Genomic DNA, 18,662 nt, shown 5'->3' with positions numbered 1-18,662 from the left:
AAAATTAAAAACTAAACATTCAAATTCAAATTTTGGAGGGCATAAAGTCAGAAGTGTCTGGGTAAGTGCAACTGTCCTGGTATCATAATTAAGAAAAAAAAATACTTTCAAATAATGAAATTCTCGAAAAGTAGTTTGGCATAATCTTCTACTATTATTATTTCTTCTTCTGTTGTTTGTTTTATTATAATAGTAAAAAAGAAACAGCTTCACTGCTTAACATTGAAAAGTTTTGTCCTCCAAATCCAAGTCATGTCGTGCAGAAAAAAAAACATTAAAAAGGAAATGACATCAGGAGCCCTGCAGACCCTCGTGACTGTTTTATAGTACTGTATAAACTAATATAGAATTATGTTATTATAGTCAAGTCTAGTATTGTAACTACCGCTCTTTTGACAACTGATGATAAATAATAGCTTTGTATTCTGATGACATTGAACATATTGTTAATACATTTTGTATATTGTATACATAGTTGTAGGCTATATCATAAATGTGCAATCTTTGTATGTTTTGCGAGAATAAATAAAGTAAAAAAATTAAAAAAAGTTCCATGCAAGCTCTGAAAAAAGATATATATATATATATATATATATATATATATATATATATATATATATATATATATAATAACTGCTCTGCTCTCGGCCAGGTTCAGTTCTGCATGGCTAAATCAGCGGCGTCCGACCGAGTAATGAGTGTAGCTTACAGCTCCCCCTGTTGGTGATGATAATCACTACACGACTGCTCTGGTAACCAGCAGGTTATGATGGTTGGGCTTTGATTTGCGGGTTGTTTTGAGCATGCTGTAAAACGGGGACAGTCCCGGGTTTCGGTGGCCTGTCCTCGGAAAAAAGGGGAGGTCTGTTCACCCTAATATAAGACCAAGAATGTGAAAGTGAGAGAGTGCATTAGTGTTTTTAAAAAGATTTTTCTTTTTCTTTACCATTGTCTCAAATCCGCTGCTGGTTTGTGTAGGTACCTCCCAGAACGTGCAAGATCTCGCAGCCCAGTCAGTCGTTCTCTGAGTCCGCGCTCCCACAGTCCGAGCTTCACTTCATGTAGTTCTGCACACAGTCCCCCGGGGCCGTCCTGTCGGCCTGACTGGAGCAACGGCATGGGGCCGCGCCGGGCCTCTTGGGACTGGACGTCCCATTCCCGAGGTGACGAGGACGCCCGTGACAGAGACGACTGGAGGAACGACGAAGAGGAGAGAGCCAACGGGTGGCTGTCCGAGCGCAGGAAACCCTACCTTAAAACCGGGGAGCGGGTCAGCCCCCGTATGGGACACGGGGACGAGCGGGGCAGGGACTGGTACCCCCGTGGGAGTCCTCAGGGTTCCTCCTTCTCCTCCTACCACTCCATAGATGACTTTTACAAGAAAGACTCACTGTACAAGGCTGATAAACTGAGCAGGCCGCAACATCACAGACATGAAGGGAAAACTAAGAGACGGGACGGTGGAGACCATCACAGGCCGAGACACTCGGAGTCAGACGTGACGGACGACACCGGCTCCAACCGGATAGAAGAAGACCGAGGACGCAGCAAGAAGTCGAGCCGGAGACGAGAGGACGAGGAGAAAGAGTCCCAAAATAAGGCATGTCCTGCACATTTCACATCATTTTAAGAACAACTGTAATGTAATATAACTGCGTATAATGATTCAACTGAATCACAACATTTGAAATCATACACTTTAAGAGTTACGAATACTAGATATAATCATTTAGATCATGTATTTAATAATACATCATATTAATATTATACACTCTTTAGAATGTATACACTTTAAAACTATTTTAAATATTTAAATGTACTGCTTTATTAAACAATATTTCAACTCCAAATCCAGAAAAGTTGGGACAAACTTGATCTGATATAGACTTCTACCAATGTTTCATCGTCACATTTTTAACATGTAGTGACCTGTAAGACCTAAAGAGTTACTAATGGCAAGTATTTATTAGTAGATACATGTGGTGCGTTACTGACCTTCATGACCCTAGGCACAGTTGCCTTTACATGTCTTATACAGCTGTCATTCGAACAGCAAAGGAAAATGAATAAGAACAAATGAGGATTGCACACTTGCATGAAGATCAAATGAATAAATTACAAAACAATTGCATTTCTGTGGGCCTTAATGAAGAAACATCGCCTCAGTTACCTCTCAGATACCAACTATATTGTTACACTAATACCAGAATAGGTGCAATAGATTTAAGAAAACTATGATACCCCTTCAACACAATATTTTAATAGCACTGCTTTTTTATGCATTACAGAAGGAAGAACATAGAGCCAAAGAAAGATCAGCGTCTCCTCATAACAGCAAACCTGAAGAGTCCTCGAAGTGTGACAGTGAGGTAAACACATTTATTCATTTATCTATGGAGTGGCCATCTGTCCTGAAATTGGGAGCTTTCCTCATAAGCAGTGTCCCACATTTCAATTATGCCTGTATTTTTTCTTCCCTGAAATTACACCACAATTAATAAATTAGATCGGGAAAAATAACCAAGCAACATATACAGGGCTTGATATTAACACCCGCCAACCTGCCAAACGTGGGTGTATTTCAGCAGTGGCGTGTAACACAGTCACTCCTCCTAGCCACTTTGGCGGATTGAATTTTATATATAATATACATTTTTGTCAAAAATATTGATTTTTCGCTGCGCCTTCCATCTCTCTCATCTCTCCGACAGCAAGTTACACACAAACCCGCCTCAGTCACTCGTTTCATTTGCTCCGGATGAATATTGTTGGTGTTAAAGGGCTTGAGTTTCGGTATGGGATTGCGCGTATTGCGCATAATTTTACCCATTCTTGCAGATTTTGTGCTCACACCCAAAGAGCGCAAGCATAAAGCCGCCTCTCAGTACTAAATTGAGTTATTTTTCACTTCTTATCACGCTTAAACAGTCAAAAACACAAAATAATGTGTCAGGTCTTAAAGTGACAATATATTATTGTTAATATTATCTCAATATATAATAATATATTATTGTTAATATTGCTAATATTATCTCAAATTGTAGGTAATAAAAAAAATATCTAAATGGCATTTTTGTCGAAATGGTATCGATGTCAAAATTGTGGCCAGTGAAAAATGCTGTGCGGGTAGTAACTTTGGAAAACCACTAGCCACAGTGGCTGTTGAGCAAAAAAGTTAATGTCAAGCCCTGAGCATATATTCGTAGAGAGGGTTTTTTTCTACTAATGACGACTTCATGGATGGAGAAAAAGAGGAACCAGTGTGGACCTCATCAAAATTAAACTCTGGATGGAGGTTAAATACAGACACATACTGGATAATTTGTCCTGTTCAAAACTGCCAAATCCAAGATGCACTGAATCTGGTAAAATGCATTTACTGTAATGTTTGTATAGTCTAATAAATGAACATAACATAGTCACTACTTAAGGACATTTATTTTAGTATAAAATGTGATTTTTACCTACTAGTCTGTTATTCAGTTTATTATATTTATCATGGCAAATAGGCTTTCCGACTAATGTAAATCAATATTTACATAGTCTAATAGTAGTAAATTTATCTCTCTCCCATGTGTCCTGCGTTGTCCAGCAAAATCCCATCAGAGCAATAACCAGGTGGTCACCCTATTTATCTTCCTGCCTGCGTTTTTGCTTTCTGAAATGTTATGATTCAGGAAGAGTTTTTGAAAGAAGTCTCTTATGTTGCATTTATTTTTTTAAAATACGGTAAGAAGTAATATTGTGAAATATTATTACAATTCAAAATATCTTTTTTCTATGTGAATTTATTCTTGTGATCAAAGCTGAATTTTCAGCATCATTACTCCAGTCTTCAGTGTCACATGATCCTTCAGAAATCATTATAATATGCTGAATTGATGCTCAAGAAACATTTCTTTATATTATCAATGTTGAAAACTGTCACGTTTATTTTCTGTTTTGATTTAGTTTTCATTGTGTTCAGTTTCAGTTTGCCTGTTTGACCCAGTTTTCTTGTGTTTCATTGATTGATTCTCTTGTCCTGTTAATCAATCTCATTAGCTCTTTTGTGTGCTCTGTGTATTTAAGCCCTCAGTTTGAGTTAGTTCTTGGTCCTGTATCGTCGATGTATGTATGGTTGTGTTTCTCTGTGTTATTCTCCTGTTTATTGTGTTTGAAGTTATAATTAAAGACTATATTGTTTATTCCTTCATCGTGCGCTTCACTACAGCCACCAATCCGTGACAGAATACAGGACCCCAGACACTATAGATCTGGCTGAACGAAAGAAACGGGCTAAAGATCATCTCCATCCTACAGATCGGTTGGTGGTATTTTGCAGTATTACCATCGGGTGAGCTGGAGCACTCACATGCTTAAGGCCTGCATTCGAGAGGGACTGAATGACAGACTTTATCAGTTCCTGTCTCCCGTTAGAATTAGTTTGTCATCGTTGGAATATATTAACTATGTTCTCTGACTGAATGGTTCAAATTTAGTTGAGTAAATCCCAGAGTCTGTTCCAGTAAGTGAAATCCCAGAGTCTGTTCCTGTGAGTGAATTCCCAGAGTCCATTCCTGTGAGTGAATTCCCGAGTCTGTTCCTGTGAGTGAATTCCCGAGTCTGTTCCTGTGAGTGAATTCCCGTGTCTGTTCCTGTGAGTGAATTCCCGAGTCTGTTCCTGTGAGTGAATTCCCGTGTCTGTTCCAAGATGTAATATTCACAAGCCTGTTCTTTCGAGTGAAGTTCAAGAGCCGGCTCCAGAGGAAGCAGTTCCAGAGCTCGCTGCAGTTTGTGAGTCCAGTCCAGAGTCTGTTCAATTTCTGCGTTTACCCCAGCCCAAAGGAGGAGGCTGAGGGAGAAGAAACGGCCCTCTGCATGTCCAGCCCCTGAGCACAGTCCGGTGTCGGCTCCAGAAAGTGAGGACCTTGAGTTCGTTCCGAAGAATTAAATTGTGGAGCCTGCTCTTCCTGTCTGCCCTGGCGTGGTCGAAGAGGTGGTCATTTCCTTGTTAGTTGCTGCTGATGTGTGTGTCTGGGGCACACACACATCCCTCCAGTCCTCCAGCCCGGAGCCCGCTCAAGCCCCAGAGCTCAGTCACAAGCCTGCTCCCGCCTCTGAGTCTGTACTAGAGACGGCTCAAGCCCCGGAGCTCGTCCAGGAGGCCGCTCAGGCCCCAGAACTGTGTCTTGAGTGTGCAAAGCTGTCCTTGATTTCATGGGGGGGCTGGCTGGCTATCCGGCCACAGTGGCCTAGTCAAGCTCCCTCCTCATGGCCACAGTGGTCGAGGAGGCTGCTTCTCCCTGGCTCCTGTATCACCCATGTCACCTTGGAGGCTTCCTAGCCTGCTGGCATCGCCCTGCCCACCTGCCCGTTACCACCGTGACTCCAGGATGCCCGCCCTCCCTTAGCTCTCACTGGGTTCAGTTTCTGTTTGCCGGTTTGACACAGTTTTCATGTGTGTTTAATTGATTGATCTCTTTTGTGTGCTCTGTGTATTTAAGCCCTCAGTTTGAGTTGGTTCTTGGTCCTGTAGCATCAATGTATGCGTGGTTGTGCTTCTCCATGTTATTCTCCTGTTTATTGTTTTTGAAGACCTGTTTATCCTGTTTATTCCTCCGTCATGCGCTTCACTACAGCCACCAATCCGTGACAAAAACAGTTGTGCTTCTTAAAACTTTTGTGGAAACAGTGATACATTTTTTTCATTCAGGATTCTTTGATGAATAGAAAGTTCGAAAGAACAGCATTTATTTGAAATAGAAATCTTTTGTAACATTATAAATGTCTTTACTGTCTCTTTTGATCAAATTAATGCATCCTTGCTGAATGAAAGTATTGATTTCTTGCCAAGGGACTGGAAAGTGGAGAGGAGGAGAGCTGGTATCCTAAAAGCATGGAGGAACTGGTGACCGTAGATGAAGTCGGAGGAGAGGATGACTCTATAGTTGAACCTGATCTACCTGACCTTCAAGAGGAGGACCCGAGAGTTGAGCCCGGTCAGTCGACGACAGAGAGCCCTAAACCAAATGCAGAAACCCCAACAAAAGTAGAGGACACTGTGGTGGACCCTCCTACCCTTCCACCAGTGGATTTGGTCCCAGAGGAAACCTCTGGAGGTGCTCAGTCCTGCCCTGGAGAGACGCCCCTGAAGTCACCTGTCCCAGAGCAGCCGGTCTCTCAACTCAACCAGTTCCCGTCCCACGAGTTCAAGAGCGCTTTGGAGGAGACCTGCACCGCCACTGATATGGACACACAAACCAACACAGCCACACCAGCTGGACCTCCAAACCACAGCAGCACATGTGAAAGTGGAAAAGTGACAGACTCGAGTAATGACGAAAGAAAGGCGACAGAGATGGACAACAAGGAGCCATGTCTCAAACAGGACAGTCAGAAGAAAGGTACCCACAGTCATACAAGTTTGTTAGTATGTCAGTTAGTTGTATGTGTTAGATACAACTAACACACAGTTCTTAATAGTTCCTCATAACTACGGTAGCCGTCATGTAGCTCGAAAAGTAGAGCGTGGCGCTAACAACGCCCGTCATGGGTTCGATTCCCCTGGAAAGCAATAACTGATCAAATGTGTACCTTGAATGCAATGAATGTCACTTTGAATAAAAGCATCTGCCAAATGCATAAATGTAAATGTCATAGAAATCTTGATTAAGATTGCTGTTTAGATTCACTGACTGGTACTTCAAACCATTAAATCATGATTGAGTTCGAAAAGTGAGTCCTTTTGACTCATTAAAAAGAGCAAGTTCTTGAGAATCATTTGTCTGCTTATACCATGCTTGTTTTTGCATGCACTTAGAAATTAACTAATGCCACTGCACAAGGTGATATACGCTGAAACCGCATTTGGATTTTTGGTTGCATTTGCGATCATTTTTAGTGTCACTCTGGAGAGCTGCTAATATTTGATTTGATTAGTGAAGCAAAAAATGTAACTTGATGACACTTGCATTTTTCTTGTGTGGAAAAGCTTTGACATTTTGATAACTTTTATTTTTTGACAAAGGTCAAAATGACGTCAGAATTTTCAAAACTTATTTTTGGAAAAAAAAATTACCTACAAAAACTGTGAAATTCAATCATCAAAGATTTTTTTAGAAGTTGCATTTAAAATCTACTCGCTAAAAAATCTTAGAGGGCATTTTTTTAACCTTTAGTGGCAGTTTAATGTAATTTACAGGCTGTAGATAAAATAACACGTGCTTAGTCTCATCATTCCACCTGCTTTTCTATTCTAGATATTCCTGACTCACTACCAGCCCCTTCACCTCAGGCGACAGACATCTGTGCTGCGTCACCTTCTCAGGATCAGGAGAAAGCCATTAGTGAACACAGCATACCGTTAGGTACGTCCACCTGAGTCAAAAGATTCGAGCCACATGATGTAAACACCGTTAGTCCGGAAGAAGCAAGCATGAGCAATAGTAATAGCGTCGCTTTGAGCGGCTCTGGCTGTGATGTAGGCTCTCAGTGGGTAACTGAAGCCTTTAAGGCCAGCTGATGTCAGTGGAGCATTTGTCATCCTGTTGAGTGAGGTGTGAATTGCACCCCCGAGGCCTGAGCTTGTTGTACTCATTACCACACAGCCAACACTCTTGATTCCCTCACAGAAGAGCTGACTTTACACCCCTGCACACACACGGTATATGAGAACGTGGCTCAGAAAATGTATCGGTTTGGTGTTGTTCTGATTTCTGGCTGGTTTTTGTTGTTTTGGCAGGTGTGGAGTTCATTGTGCCAAGGACGGGATTTTATTGTAACCTGTGTGGCTTGTTTTACAACAGCGAACAAACAGCCAAGACGTCACACTGTCGGAGTACAATTCACTACAGGAACCTACAGGTCATAAATACTAGCATGCACTCTTCCTTTCTCTTTCCAGTAAAATATGAATGTTTTCTCTTTCTTAACCTTTAAAGTTATTTGCAATTTTACTGCTTTGTCACCATGACTATACAAAACCATAAACGACTGTCAAACGATGATTTAAACAGCTTTAACTCTTGTGCGGTGTTGAAAATAAAGCTGAAATAAAATAATATATAAATATTAGTTAAAAAACTTTAAGTACATGAAAATTAAAGATGTTGCCTTGGCAATAAACTGAAATAAGTTTAAGTTGAAGCACTAAAATTATTAACTGAAAATAAAAATAAATTAAAGCTAAATAAAATTATTTATGCAATATTTGGAAAAACACTACTAATGAAACGAAATGACTAAAAATTAAACCAAAATTTACATGAAAACTAAAAATATACAAATAAAAGTTTATTCAAAATAATAATAAAAATATAATATAATAAAATAAAAATAAGCTTGGAAGGAATCAGTGAATTTTTCCTTAAAATCTCTTCCCTAACAAACTGATTCACACAAATGAATCAGAGTTTCCAACAGTACATGAGATTAGCTAAACTACAGACTAACCAACATGGAAGCTGCTTAAGCAACTCGAATCAGTGAATTGTTTCTAAAAATCTCTTCCTGAATTAACCGATTTACTAACATGAATCAGACTTTCTAGCGAAACTACAGTCTCACTAACTACATGGAAACTTCTCAAGCAACTCAAATCAGTGAATTGTTTCCTAGAATGAATCAGAGTGGACTGAGAGAACCACTTAGCAGAGCGGATTTGACTATTGCTCTCTGGGCATTAACGCCACATGCAAACAATGTGAAATTCAAACAGCGATGTAGCATTTGGCCACACTACACTGCTACTTGCTGGAAATAGTACCTTGTAACCGAAAAGACTACACTCACTTAGTTACTCACCACACCATTGGTGACGGCAATGTAAGACCGACTGATCTAAGGAGCCCGGTCCTCAGGGTGGGATATGGTTTCTCATAACCCTTCAGAAACACACACGTACAGATAGACGAACACACTTTCCAACACAACATTGAGGCGGCTCGGAGCCGGACATTCCCCGTCATCACAGTCAGACCACAACCAGTTGTCATGTCTCTCACACTCATCGGCCAAACAGCGTCACCTCATACTTCACGTCTCCGGCTCGAGGGCTGCCAGCTGTGTTAAGTTAACAAGAACTACAGTGAGAATTTAACACCAGAAGAGCAAGACAGGTGAAACCGAGCGAGCGAGAGAGAGACTGTAAACACTACAGGAAACACCTGCTTTCCTCCCACATTTTGACCTTCTTTTTCAGCTCTCCTTGTTTCACTGGTAAACAAGTACGCTTTTTGGTAGGACTCACATTTGTGGGAGTTTCTATGACTTTTAAGTCACTTTTATGTCATTAAAACAGACCTCAAGTTGACTCAACAGTCAAGTCCATACTTATCAGCACAACACTAGTGCAAAATTATTTTGCACCTATAAAATGTGAAAGACAGTTTTGTCAAATTATGAAAAAGTGTGTCTATTATTTAAGATGACTAAATTAGGATACTTAAAAAGCTAGCTAAAATTAGCCTTAGCAAGTCAAAGTTTTTTCTCATTTTATCCACTGTTGGATATTGCCAGTGGACAAACTACATAAACGTATGGGTTTGAAAAGTATATATTAATAGAGTTTGGTTTCTGAGCCAAAAGAGCTTATAAACATGCAAAAATCCAATTGTAGCATAAACTAACTTCAGTATAACAGTCAGTCAGCCATTTTAGTCAGAGAAACCAAACTGTTGCTCTTCAAGGCTGAACGGCTGCTCTTATGCCTGTAATTTAAGAGTAAACTGACGTTTGTGTAATTTAATGGGGGATTGTTTGTGTTTTTATAGAAGTATCTGTCGCAGCTGGCGGAGGAAAGTCTCTTGAACTTCCACACGGAGTCGCCAAAAACTGAGTGAGGCTCACGTGAGACTACCATCACCGCTGGGACACACTGAATGAGACAAATCCAGGGAGAGACAGAGAGACACAACACAAAGACAAAGAGGAGAGGGAAGGGACTCAAGGAGAACCGGAGCAATTCTGTGTGCTCTAGTTCATAGCAATGTGAATTGTATGAAAGTTTTTACGAATTAAAAAAGAAGTGTCATATTTTAAAGGAGTAGTTCACTGGGAAAAATGGTAAACACCACTTTTTTTTGTCAGTGACATACAATGTAATTTTTCAAAATGTTTATGCTGCTATTTTTCTATACAATGGAAATGAATGAGGTCTTTGGCTCCAAAATTTAAAGAGCATCATTAAAGTAGTGCATGTGGCGTAACTGATTACACGTAATCTGGATTACATAATCAGATTCCTAAAATTAAATACATTTTAAAATACTTGTAATCCGACTACTTTTTATTGATTACATGATTACTTAATCACAAAATGGAAGTAAATTATTCATAATTCAATGATTATCCCTAATTCTCCTAATTTTATTTTTTCTAAAAAAGCCTATTGCTTGTATATGTTCAGAAAGTCTTCCAGTTTTGTGAAATTACACACACAAGAACGGCCACTAGTTAGGCAGCGATAATTACATGGAAAATTGAGATAGGCCACACACCATAAACAGTAAAAGGGTAAAATACTTTTAAGTAAGTGTTTTATTTTTATTGTTTTTATTTAAAATTATTTTTCTTTTAATTGAACATTTTAAGATCTAATTAATTATTAGCTTTTCGTCAATTTACTTCTCGTTGTTGATAAAGAGTGAAATATATTTTCTTTCTCTTTGCATTTTTATATCAATATGCTACAAGATTATTCTATACAAATCAATGTGATTAAATGAGTTAGGTCGAAAATGTTATTGTTATCGGCCCAATAAGAAAATTTAGCTGAAATGAATTATTTCCGTCGACTGAAACACTTCAGATGCGCACTGTTCGCCATGATGGTTTTAAATTGATTAGAATCACTTACAAAAATACTACATATGCAACATGTGTAGCGCAAGTCTGTTATATAGGCTACGTACAATTATTATGAGAACATAAATGTGTGCTTGAGACATGGCTTTTAATGGTGAGACTTATGTTTTTGTAATCAGGCTCTCAAAAATTATATAAAAAATTTAGATTTATATTTATCGGCCAATATATCGGTTATTGGCTTTCAAATATAAAGAATTATCGGTTATCGGTATCGGCCAAAATTTTCATATCGTGCATCCCTAGTCAAAAGTAATCAAAAAGTAATCAGATTATATTACCTAAAATGTGACATGTAATAGATTACATTACGAACTACAATTTTCACCATGTAATTTGTATTCAGTAATGGATTACAGTTCGTAAGTAATCTATACCCAGAACTGCCCATGTGATATGCGTGCGCAATATTCGGTCAAATTCAAATTCAAAATCAAATTCGTTCTCTTTTAGGCCTTCTTGAAACACAACTTTAACTGAAATAAAAGATAATAAAACTGAAATAAAATATAAAAAACTTAAACTTATTTTATTTCTCATTTTCATTTAGCTGAAGCATAATAAACTAAAACTAATAAATAAAAACTATATACATTATAAAAAGGGATCAGTTGACTTGACTATAAAAATTTAGGAAACTTAACCGTTGTCTTAAAATTATTAAATAAATAAACTTCATGCTTAATCGAAAAAATTAAGTAATGTGTAATTATCAAGTTCACATAACTTCATTTTTTCAATTAAGCATTACGTTTATTTACTTGATAATTTTAAGGCAATGGGTTTACTCATTTTTTTAAGTGAGTTAACTGATCACTTTTTACAGTGTAGACATTAAAAAAGGGAGAAAAAAGACAAACGCACACCAACATTTTTAAACTTGCACTAACATTAAAGTGAAAACAGAATATATAAAATAAAAATATAATTGAAAAGTATTAACAAAAACTATAATTATATCTATATACTAAAATAACACCGTAATGAATTGGTATAACATGGCCATTTACCTGAAACAAGGTAAACCTTCTTAACAAATATCTTTTTTTCCTCCCACATGTCATGAGCGAGGCTTTGCACGTCACAGCCTCAGTTCCCATTTGTTTTCTTTGTATGGAAAAAAGTAAGCAGGAACTTTCTACTAAATATCTTCATTTGTGTTCCATGGAAGAAAGAGAGAATGTCATAGAGGAACGTCATTTAGTTTTCAGTAAACTGTGTATCCTCCGCAGTCCAGGAATTTTTATTACACTGTGAAAAATCTGTATCAGAATGTGAAATGCACTGGTAAGTGAAGTGTTTACATAATTTGCATCTGCCTCATTCATACTCTAAAGCTTGCGTATGTGTTGATTTTCCTCTATAGACTTCAGATGTGCCTTATTTAAATTTCTATTTAAATTTCAAGAGGTGTAAAATTATCCTCAGGTTAAAACTTGTAAATATTCTGCTGTTGTTGTTGTTTTGTCAGTGTTCAGGTCTTGAATCTGTTTCATGCTTGAAATATTCACTTTTTTAAAGTGCCTTTTAGGTGGTGAGGTAGTGAAAATCCCAAAATGCTAAAAAACAAAAAGAAAAACAAACAAAACGGTTGACCAGTGGAAAGCTGTTTCTGTGTAATATCTGTCATACTATTTTGCTTTTCATCATTGCTGAACACAGAGCTCAGACTTAGGGATACTTGAACTGGACCATGCTTATTTGTCTAATTATCAATTTTTTTTTGTTTAAAGATAAAAAATAAAAAATAAATGTGTGAGTGTGTGTGTTATAATGCGAGTATATTATTGGAATGGTTCTGGAAAACTTTTTCTCTGCTGTTTTATATTCTGTTAATAATAGCATCCCATTTTCTGGAAGAAAAATCTGTATAATTATTTTTGGGTTGCATTGATGCAAATATTGAATAAACATTTTGGAAAATATCATCATGTCCCATGATGGCCCTGAATGACATGTATTGGCCTGCACAATATGAAATAACCATTGCATTTTTTTTTTAATGGGTCAGTTGAATAATATAACAGAGAAAAAGTGACTTCATCCTCACCCATGCGCAGTGTATTACATAATGACATCACTTGTTCTGTGTCCATCGCCGGACGGCGGAAAGTCACGATCTTCAACGAACGCCTCGTAGAAAATACGAGAAAGACCTGTTTCGTCAGAACTCAATTTTCATTGGTCATTTTGTTATCCGCCTCTATTATTCTGACCAATCAGAGAGCTCGCAGGGGCAGAGTTACTCTGTCGAGTTGCTGGGTAGAGAACTCAAAATCAACATCAGCGGAGAGTGCGTTCGAACTTGAGCTTCGCGATATAGCAGGTTAGTAGGATTTGTTCTTTATCGACTGGCTGTTGTTGGGAAGAAACTTATTTTGCTATATATTACACTTTTGAAGGTTTTACCTTACACGCTACGTCAAATAAAGGCAAAAACGCGTTTGTTCGCTGCACGTCCCGAGGCTTTGTTTATGTTTATGTTGCGCTCGTGCATTTGCGCGTGCACGTAACGCCAAACATTAAATGCGTGCTCTCAAATGTAAAACACGTTAATAAAATTATTATATCGCTTCGCCAAAACCATTTGTTTTAGAGACTGCAGATATTCTGTCTGTGTGGTAATGCGTCCATTCATTGTATCAGGCTTGTGGATGAGCCAAATGGACGCTGCTGATTGGAGCAGCTGTTTTCATTTATTAATTCATTTATGGTTTAGACATATTAACGTTAATATTTCTGCATTCCTAGGTGCAAAAGCACACTTCATACGCTGTAAAACTAACCATGGCAACTGACTGTGAGGCATGGCTAAATGCAAACCCTGTTGGTAAGTTTAAGTTGATTTTTATCGCGTGAGTTAGTGATTTTATATCATTTTCAATGTTTCTAGGTCAGTGTTTGAGAACTATTTACCCTTATATTTGGTATTTTATATGATAAGCCTTGGCAAATTTGCCAAGGTCAGGACTATCACTTGTTTTTACTCTTTTGGTGGAATAAAACGTCTTTAAAGGGGCCCAAACTTTGGCCCCTAGTGCTAATGCTGTTTTTATGTACATTTAGTCTCATAATATAAGTTGTCATGAGTATGAGTATTCACATATTGTCATCCACAGAGGCCGGAAATCTTAGCGATTCCTTTCCCTCCGGGGATGAGGACAGCACCTTCACTGGAAATGTCAATAATGAGATCAACGGAAACTGGATATTGGCCCCCACCGGCAGCATTCACGAGGCAAGACTCAAGGCCAAGGTGAAGAGACGTCTGAGGAAGAACTCCTCCCGGGACTCGGGCCGGGGCGACTCGCTGAGTGATAACAGCGATGCGGTCCGGTCCACGGTTCCGCCCACCAGCCCAAAGGGCAAATTGCTCAACCGGAGGTCCAGGATGGGCAAGGGACGAGGCCTGCCGAAGAAAGGTATTGGTGCTGTTTTCATTCCTTAAAGCCTGTTCACACCAAGCTATATTCACGACACGTCCACACTCAACAGATGAAAACATTCTGGACTTTAGATTTAACTGATCTTGGAAGTGCACGTAAATACAACTAAATTGCATTTGGAATTCTGGAAGTCTAGTGCGCTTGGGCTTGGTTTATGTGTTCAAAGCAAATCAAGTGTTGACCTGGATCTGTTCCAGCATCCGCTGCTTTATTTTAGCCAATTAGACGTATAACAAACGTCCGAGTGAACGGACTGACACACTAGCCTACATCTACCAAAGTCCACCCGCATTCACGCATACGTTCATAACAGACGATCACTCCCATTCATTCAGATGTTGTTTTACACAGTGCTGGTCCTTTGTAGAGGGTTCAACGTCTCTGCGTGCAACAGACCTGAACTGATTCGGAAAAGTCTGGCTTGCAGAAACGGCCTACATACTGTCCGACTGGCTGCGTCAAGTGCGCCACATGTATGCTGCCTTGCTAACCTAATGCCAATCCTGCAAACTCGACTCTCTTTGTGTCTGACGGTGATCATTTAATCGTCTAGATTAGTGTTTTAGCTGAGATTATCGCCCCTCCTGACCTTTCCACCTCCCCCATCAACCGCAAGATGACTTAATGGCACACTTTTCTTTTTGATTCACTCTGCGATGGCACAGTCGGCCCTGTTTGTGTTACGTAACTGCTAGTTAAGTCAGCCCGCAGCGCAGGGCAGGGCAGGAGATCCTGTTAGCTTTTTTTGGCCAGAATCCTTCAGATGTAGGCGTTGCAGTGAAAATGTAGTAGGTTTGGAAGTGCCCCACTTTATCCGAATAGGCCTGAAAAGTGGATTACAGCATATTGACAATCGTCTTTACGGTCAGGCTGAGCAGAGGCCAATAGTGTTGTTTTGCCCTTAAACCAGAAATACAAAATTGGTGACATGTTTTCTTTGTCATTTGATCTAGTTTGAGCAAACATAAGACACTTTTAAAGTCGGCATTCACCCTGTATATTTTCAAAATGCATGTTGATCTTGTTGTGTACGATTTTTCCCTGCATGTGTGTTTTTTTGTTTGTTTTTTTTTTACCTCGTAATTCTTAATCAAAGTGACGTAATTCGATTTTTCGGGTTAATGACAGACTTATCCAATCAGTCAGTTTAAACCCTTTCTTAAATCGACTGCAAGCTCGCTTTCAGATCTGCCGCCATCCAATCAACAACCAATGGAAGGAATCAAGTCTCTCCACCCTACATTTTATTTTCACTCGTATGGCACAATAATAAAAAAAAAGATAATTTCATACTTCTTGCATTTCATTGTAACTTTAAATTAAATGAAGCACAGTTTATTTTAACTAGAGGGACGTTGCAGCCCAATAAAAGCTGGAAAGGAGGCCCCTGTCCCAAATAGCATGATTGCAAAAATCATATATATATATATATATATATATATATATATATATATTAAAAAAAACAACATTATTTTTTTAATTTGACGATATTAGGTCATTGGGTAACCTTAAGCAAATTACGGCCCAATTTTACTAAACCTTATTTATTTTGACCTGTGATTCAGGCCATTAAAAGGTATTTTCAAATGATTATTTTAGCACTTGCATACTACAGCCTTTAACTCCAGCCGAAAGTGAACTAGTTTACTAAAAGATTGAAGGGCCTTTCACACTTAAGCGACACAAATGTAGGCCTACGTCATGATGATGCTTTTGAATCGAAACAATAGATTCCTATGGACCTATTCACACCGGCCGCGATCAATCGTAAAGCGAGATTTTTTTTTTTTTTTTTTTTTCGACCAGTGTGTTTACATTTTTTTTTAAACAAGCCATCCAATTAGATATGAGCTGTTGCACAAACTTGTGAGAATGGTAGCGCTGTTTTGAGAACAAGTGTAAACACAGATGAAAAGTATTCTGGAAGAGAGAAGAGTTTATCATTTCTATTCATTTTCCACTGAATTATGCGATCTGAAGAGCTCATTCGCTCTAGAGCTGTCCATCATATCACGTGATCATAACTCCTGCCCTTCCGAATGATCTCGCTGTCGTTCTGAGTTCTGCGCACAAACAACTGAGAGAAACGTTTCTAAAAATGAAGCCAAAAAAATATGATTATGATGAGATATATGTTCTGTTTGTGTTTTTTTATTGTAATGTATTTTTTTATAACAATAAAGAATGAGAAATGCTTACCTGAGAAATGCTTAGAAGGTGTAGCGTTCAGTATGTCCATTAATACCTGACAATGGACACCTCGAAGGGCATTAACCCGCTTACACCGTGGTCACTTGCCAAATAACACATTTTTAAAACATTAGTTTATATTTTAATTAGTTTTACAATTGAAATCTGAAGTTTTTACAAACAATAATTTGGTTTCCCTGGTTACGCCTGACGGTTTATTTACTAGGTGTTCTCTATCACTTTTTAATGGACACCCTGCAGCCAATCAGAATCGAGTATTCACCCAGACCATGGTATAAATTATAATAATGCACGTCTGCCTGTTATTCAGACATGAGGAAAAATGTGTCCTCGGTCAGCGCCACCTATGGTACAGGTGTGAACTAGCTGAAGGAAATCAAACATTTTGTGTTCAGTGGAAAGCTCCATTTGACGGCGATTCATTTAGCTTTATCGTGTCGCGGGTCTCTAGTCAATCAAAAATAAATTCTTTCAAGTTGTTTCAAACCTGTACGACTCTTTCTTCTGAGGAACACAGAACAAGATATTTTGAAGAATGTTGGTAACCAAACAACATTAGAACCTTTTGACTTCCATTTTATGGTAAAAGAATGAAAATATCATCTTTTATGTTCCACAAAAGTAGTAGTCACACCGGTTTAGGGAAGCTTAAGTGTGTAGCAGAACATCTACACCATGCTGAGCCTTGTGTACACAAACTACTTTAAAACAAAAATCAGTTTCTGTTTTTTTTGGTTCACTTGTGGTTAGAGCTCAGCACATATCGAGAGATGATGTCACCAGCTGTGAATTATAGGGGCCCGGCCCTGAGAAACCGTTTCAGAAGGGACGACACTGTGCGGTTAACATGACAATTGCAAGAACAGTATGTACTTTCATGAGCTACAGCAGAAGGAACTGAAAGAGTCGCCTAGTTTTCGTTCTTCAATCCGTTTCCCGACATGACGTCACAAGTTCCTCCAATGCGTTTGATTGTTTAGAAAAGATATGACGTGTTTTGTATCCATAGGTGGGGCTGGCGGTAAAGGCGTATGGGGAACACCTGGGGAAGTTTATGACGAAGATGTGAAAGTTGATGTGAAAGATCCCAATTACGATGCGGAGCAGGTAAGAGCCACACGATACACACGCTTATAACCATGAAATTGGCACACAAAGCCATCAAACTGTGTGTTTCTCCAGGAGAACTGCGTATACGAGACGGTCGTCCTCCCTCTGGACGAAGAGACGTTTGAGAAGACGGTCACTCCTATAGTTCAAGAGTACTTTGAGCACGGGGATGCTAATGAAGTGGCGGTGAGATTTATGACGGTGTTGTTGAATGAGGAGACGGCTTTTGCCCTTTCATATCTAATCGGTGTCATGCAGTCCTCTGCAATTATTTTTATGAGTAAACAAGCCTGTGCAAAGCTGGGTTCGTTCTCATTATAATCAGAACATCTCTCTCACATCTCTCTTCAGGAACTGCTCGCCGAGCTGAACCTGAGTGGCATGCGTGGCGACGTGCCCATGCTAGCCGTGTCGCTAGCGCTGGAGGCGAAAGCCAGCCACAGGGAGCTGACGTCACGACTGCTCAGCGAGCTCTGCGGGCGCGTGCTCACGGCCGGTGACGTGGAGGCCTCCTTCCACAAACTGCTCAAAGAGCTGCCCGACCTGGTGCTGGACACGCCAGCGGCTCCACAGGTAACACGCTGAAGCTAGCGCACCTGAGCTTGAGGTGTCTGTCACTACTGCACGGACGTCTGGGGAGTTGTTAACCCTACGTTTTGTACATTAAAATATATTATTGGCATTCATATATTTTTACAGTTTACATTTAATTTAGGCCTGGTTTCACAGACAGGGCTTAGATTATGCCAGGTTTATGCCTAAAGACATTTAAAAGAGTAGTTCACCCAAAAATGAAAATTAGCCCATGATTTACTCGCCCTAAAGCCATCCTAGGTGTGTATGACTTCATTCATTCAGCCAAACACTGAGTTATATTAAAAAAATATCCTGGCTCTTCCAAGCTTTATAATGGGAGTTTTTGAAGCTCCAAAAAGTGCATCCATCCATCATAAAAGTAATCCACATGACTCCAGTGGGTTAATAAAGGCCTTCTGAAGTGAGGCGATGGGTGTTTGTAAGAAAAATATCCATATTTATCACTTTATAAGC

At 39.1% G+C, this 18,662-nt stretch overlaps 2 protein-coding genes across 2 annotated transcripts in view; both read left to right on the top strand.

Moving 5' to 3' along the window:
• The window catches only part of rbm20 (RNA binding motif protein 20), a 31,895-nt gene extending 20,925 nt beyond the window's left edge, over positions 1 to 10,970 (top strand). Inside the window, exons 9-14 of the mRNA XM_081385612.1 lie at positions 979 to 1,600; positions 2,289 to 2,369; positions 5,837 to 6,386; positions 7,242 to 7,349; positions 7,724 to 7,845; positions 9,753 to 10,970. Of these exons, the coding sequence (XP_081241738.1) occupies positions 979 to 1,600; positions 2,289 to 2,369; positions 5,837 to 6,386; positions 7,242 to 7,349; positions 7,724 to 7,845; positions 9,753 to 9,821 (1,552 nt within the window). The 3' untranslated portion in view covers positions 9,822 to 10,970. The remainder of the gene's footprint in view (positions 1 to 978; positions 1,601 to 2,288; positions 2,370 to 5,836; positions 6,387 to 7,241; positions 7,350 to 7,723; positions 7,846 to 9,752) is intronic.
• Positions 10,971 to 12,942: 1,972 nt separating this feature from the next.
• The window catches only part of pdcd4b (programmed cell death 4b), an 11,655-nt gene continuing 5,935 nt past the window's right edge, over positions 12,943 to 18,662 (top strand). The window contains exons 1-6 of the mRNA XM_081385609.1: positions 12,943 to 13,171; positions 13,597 to 13,675; positions 13,965 to 14,267; positions 17,512 to 17,609; positions 17,685 to 17,798; positions 17,964 to 18,185. Of these exons, the coding sequence (XP_081241735.1) occupies positions 13,633 to 13,675; positions 13,965 to 14,267; positions 17,512 to 17,609; positions 17,685 to 17,798; positions 17,964 to 18,185 (780 nt within the window). The 5' untranslated portion in view covers positions 12,943 to 13,171; positions 13,597 to 13,632. The remainder of the gene's footprint in view (positions 13,172 to 13,596; positions 13,676 to 13,964; positions 14,268 to 17,511; positions 17,610 to 17,684; positions 17,799 to 17,963; positions 18,186 to 18,662) is intronic.

The sequence above is a fragment of the Scardinius erythrophthalmus genome, assembly GCF_964197995.2.
Source record: "Scardinius erythrophthalmus genome assembly, chromosome: 14".
In the NCBI taxonomy this organism is placed as follows: domain Eukaryota; kingdom Metazoa; phylum Chordata; class Actinopteri; order Cypriniformes; family Leuciscidae; genus Scardinius; species Scardinius erythrophthalmus.
This window is presented reverse-complemented; position numbering and strand designations above follow the sequence as displayed.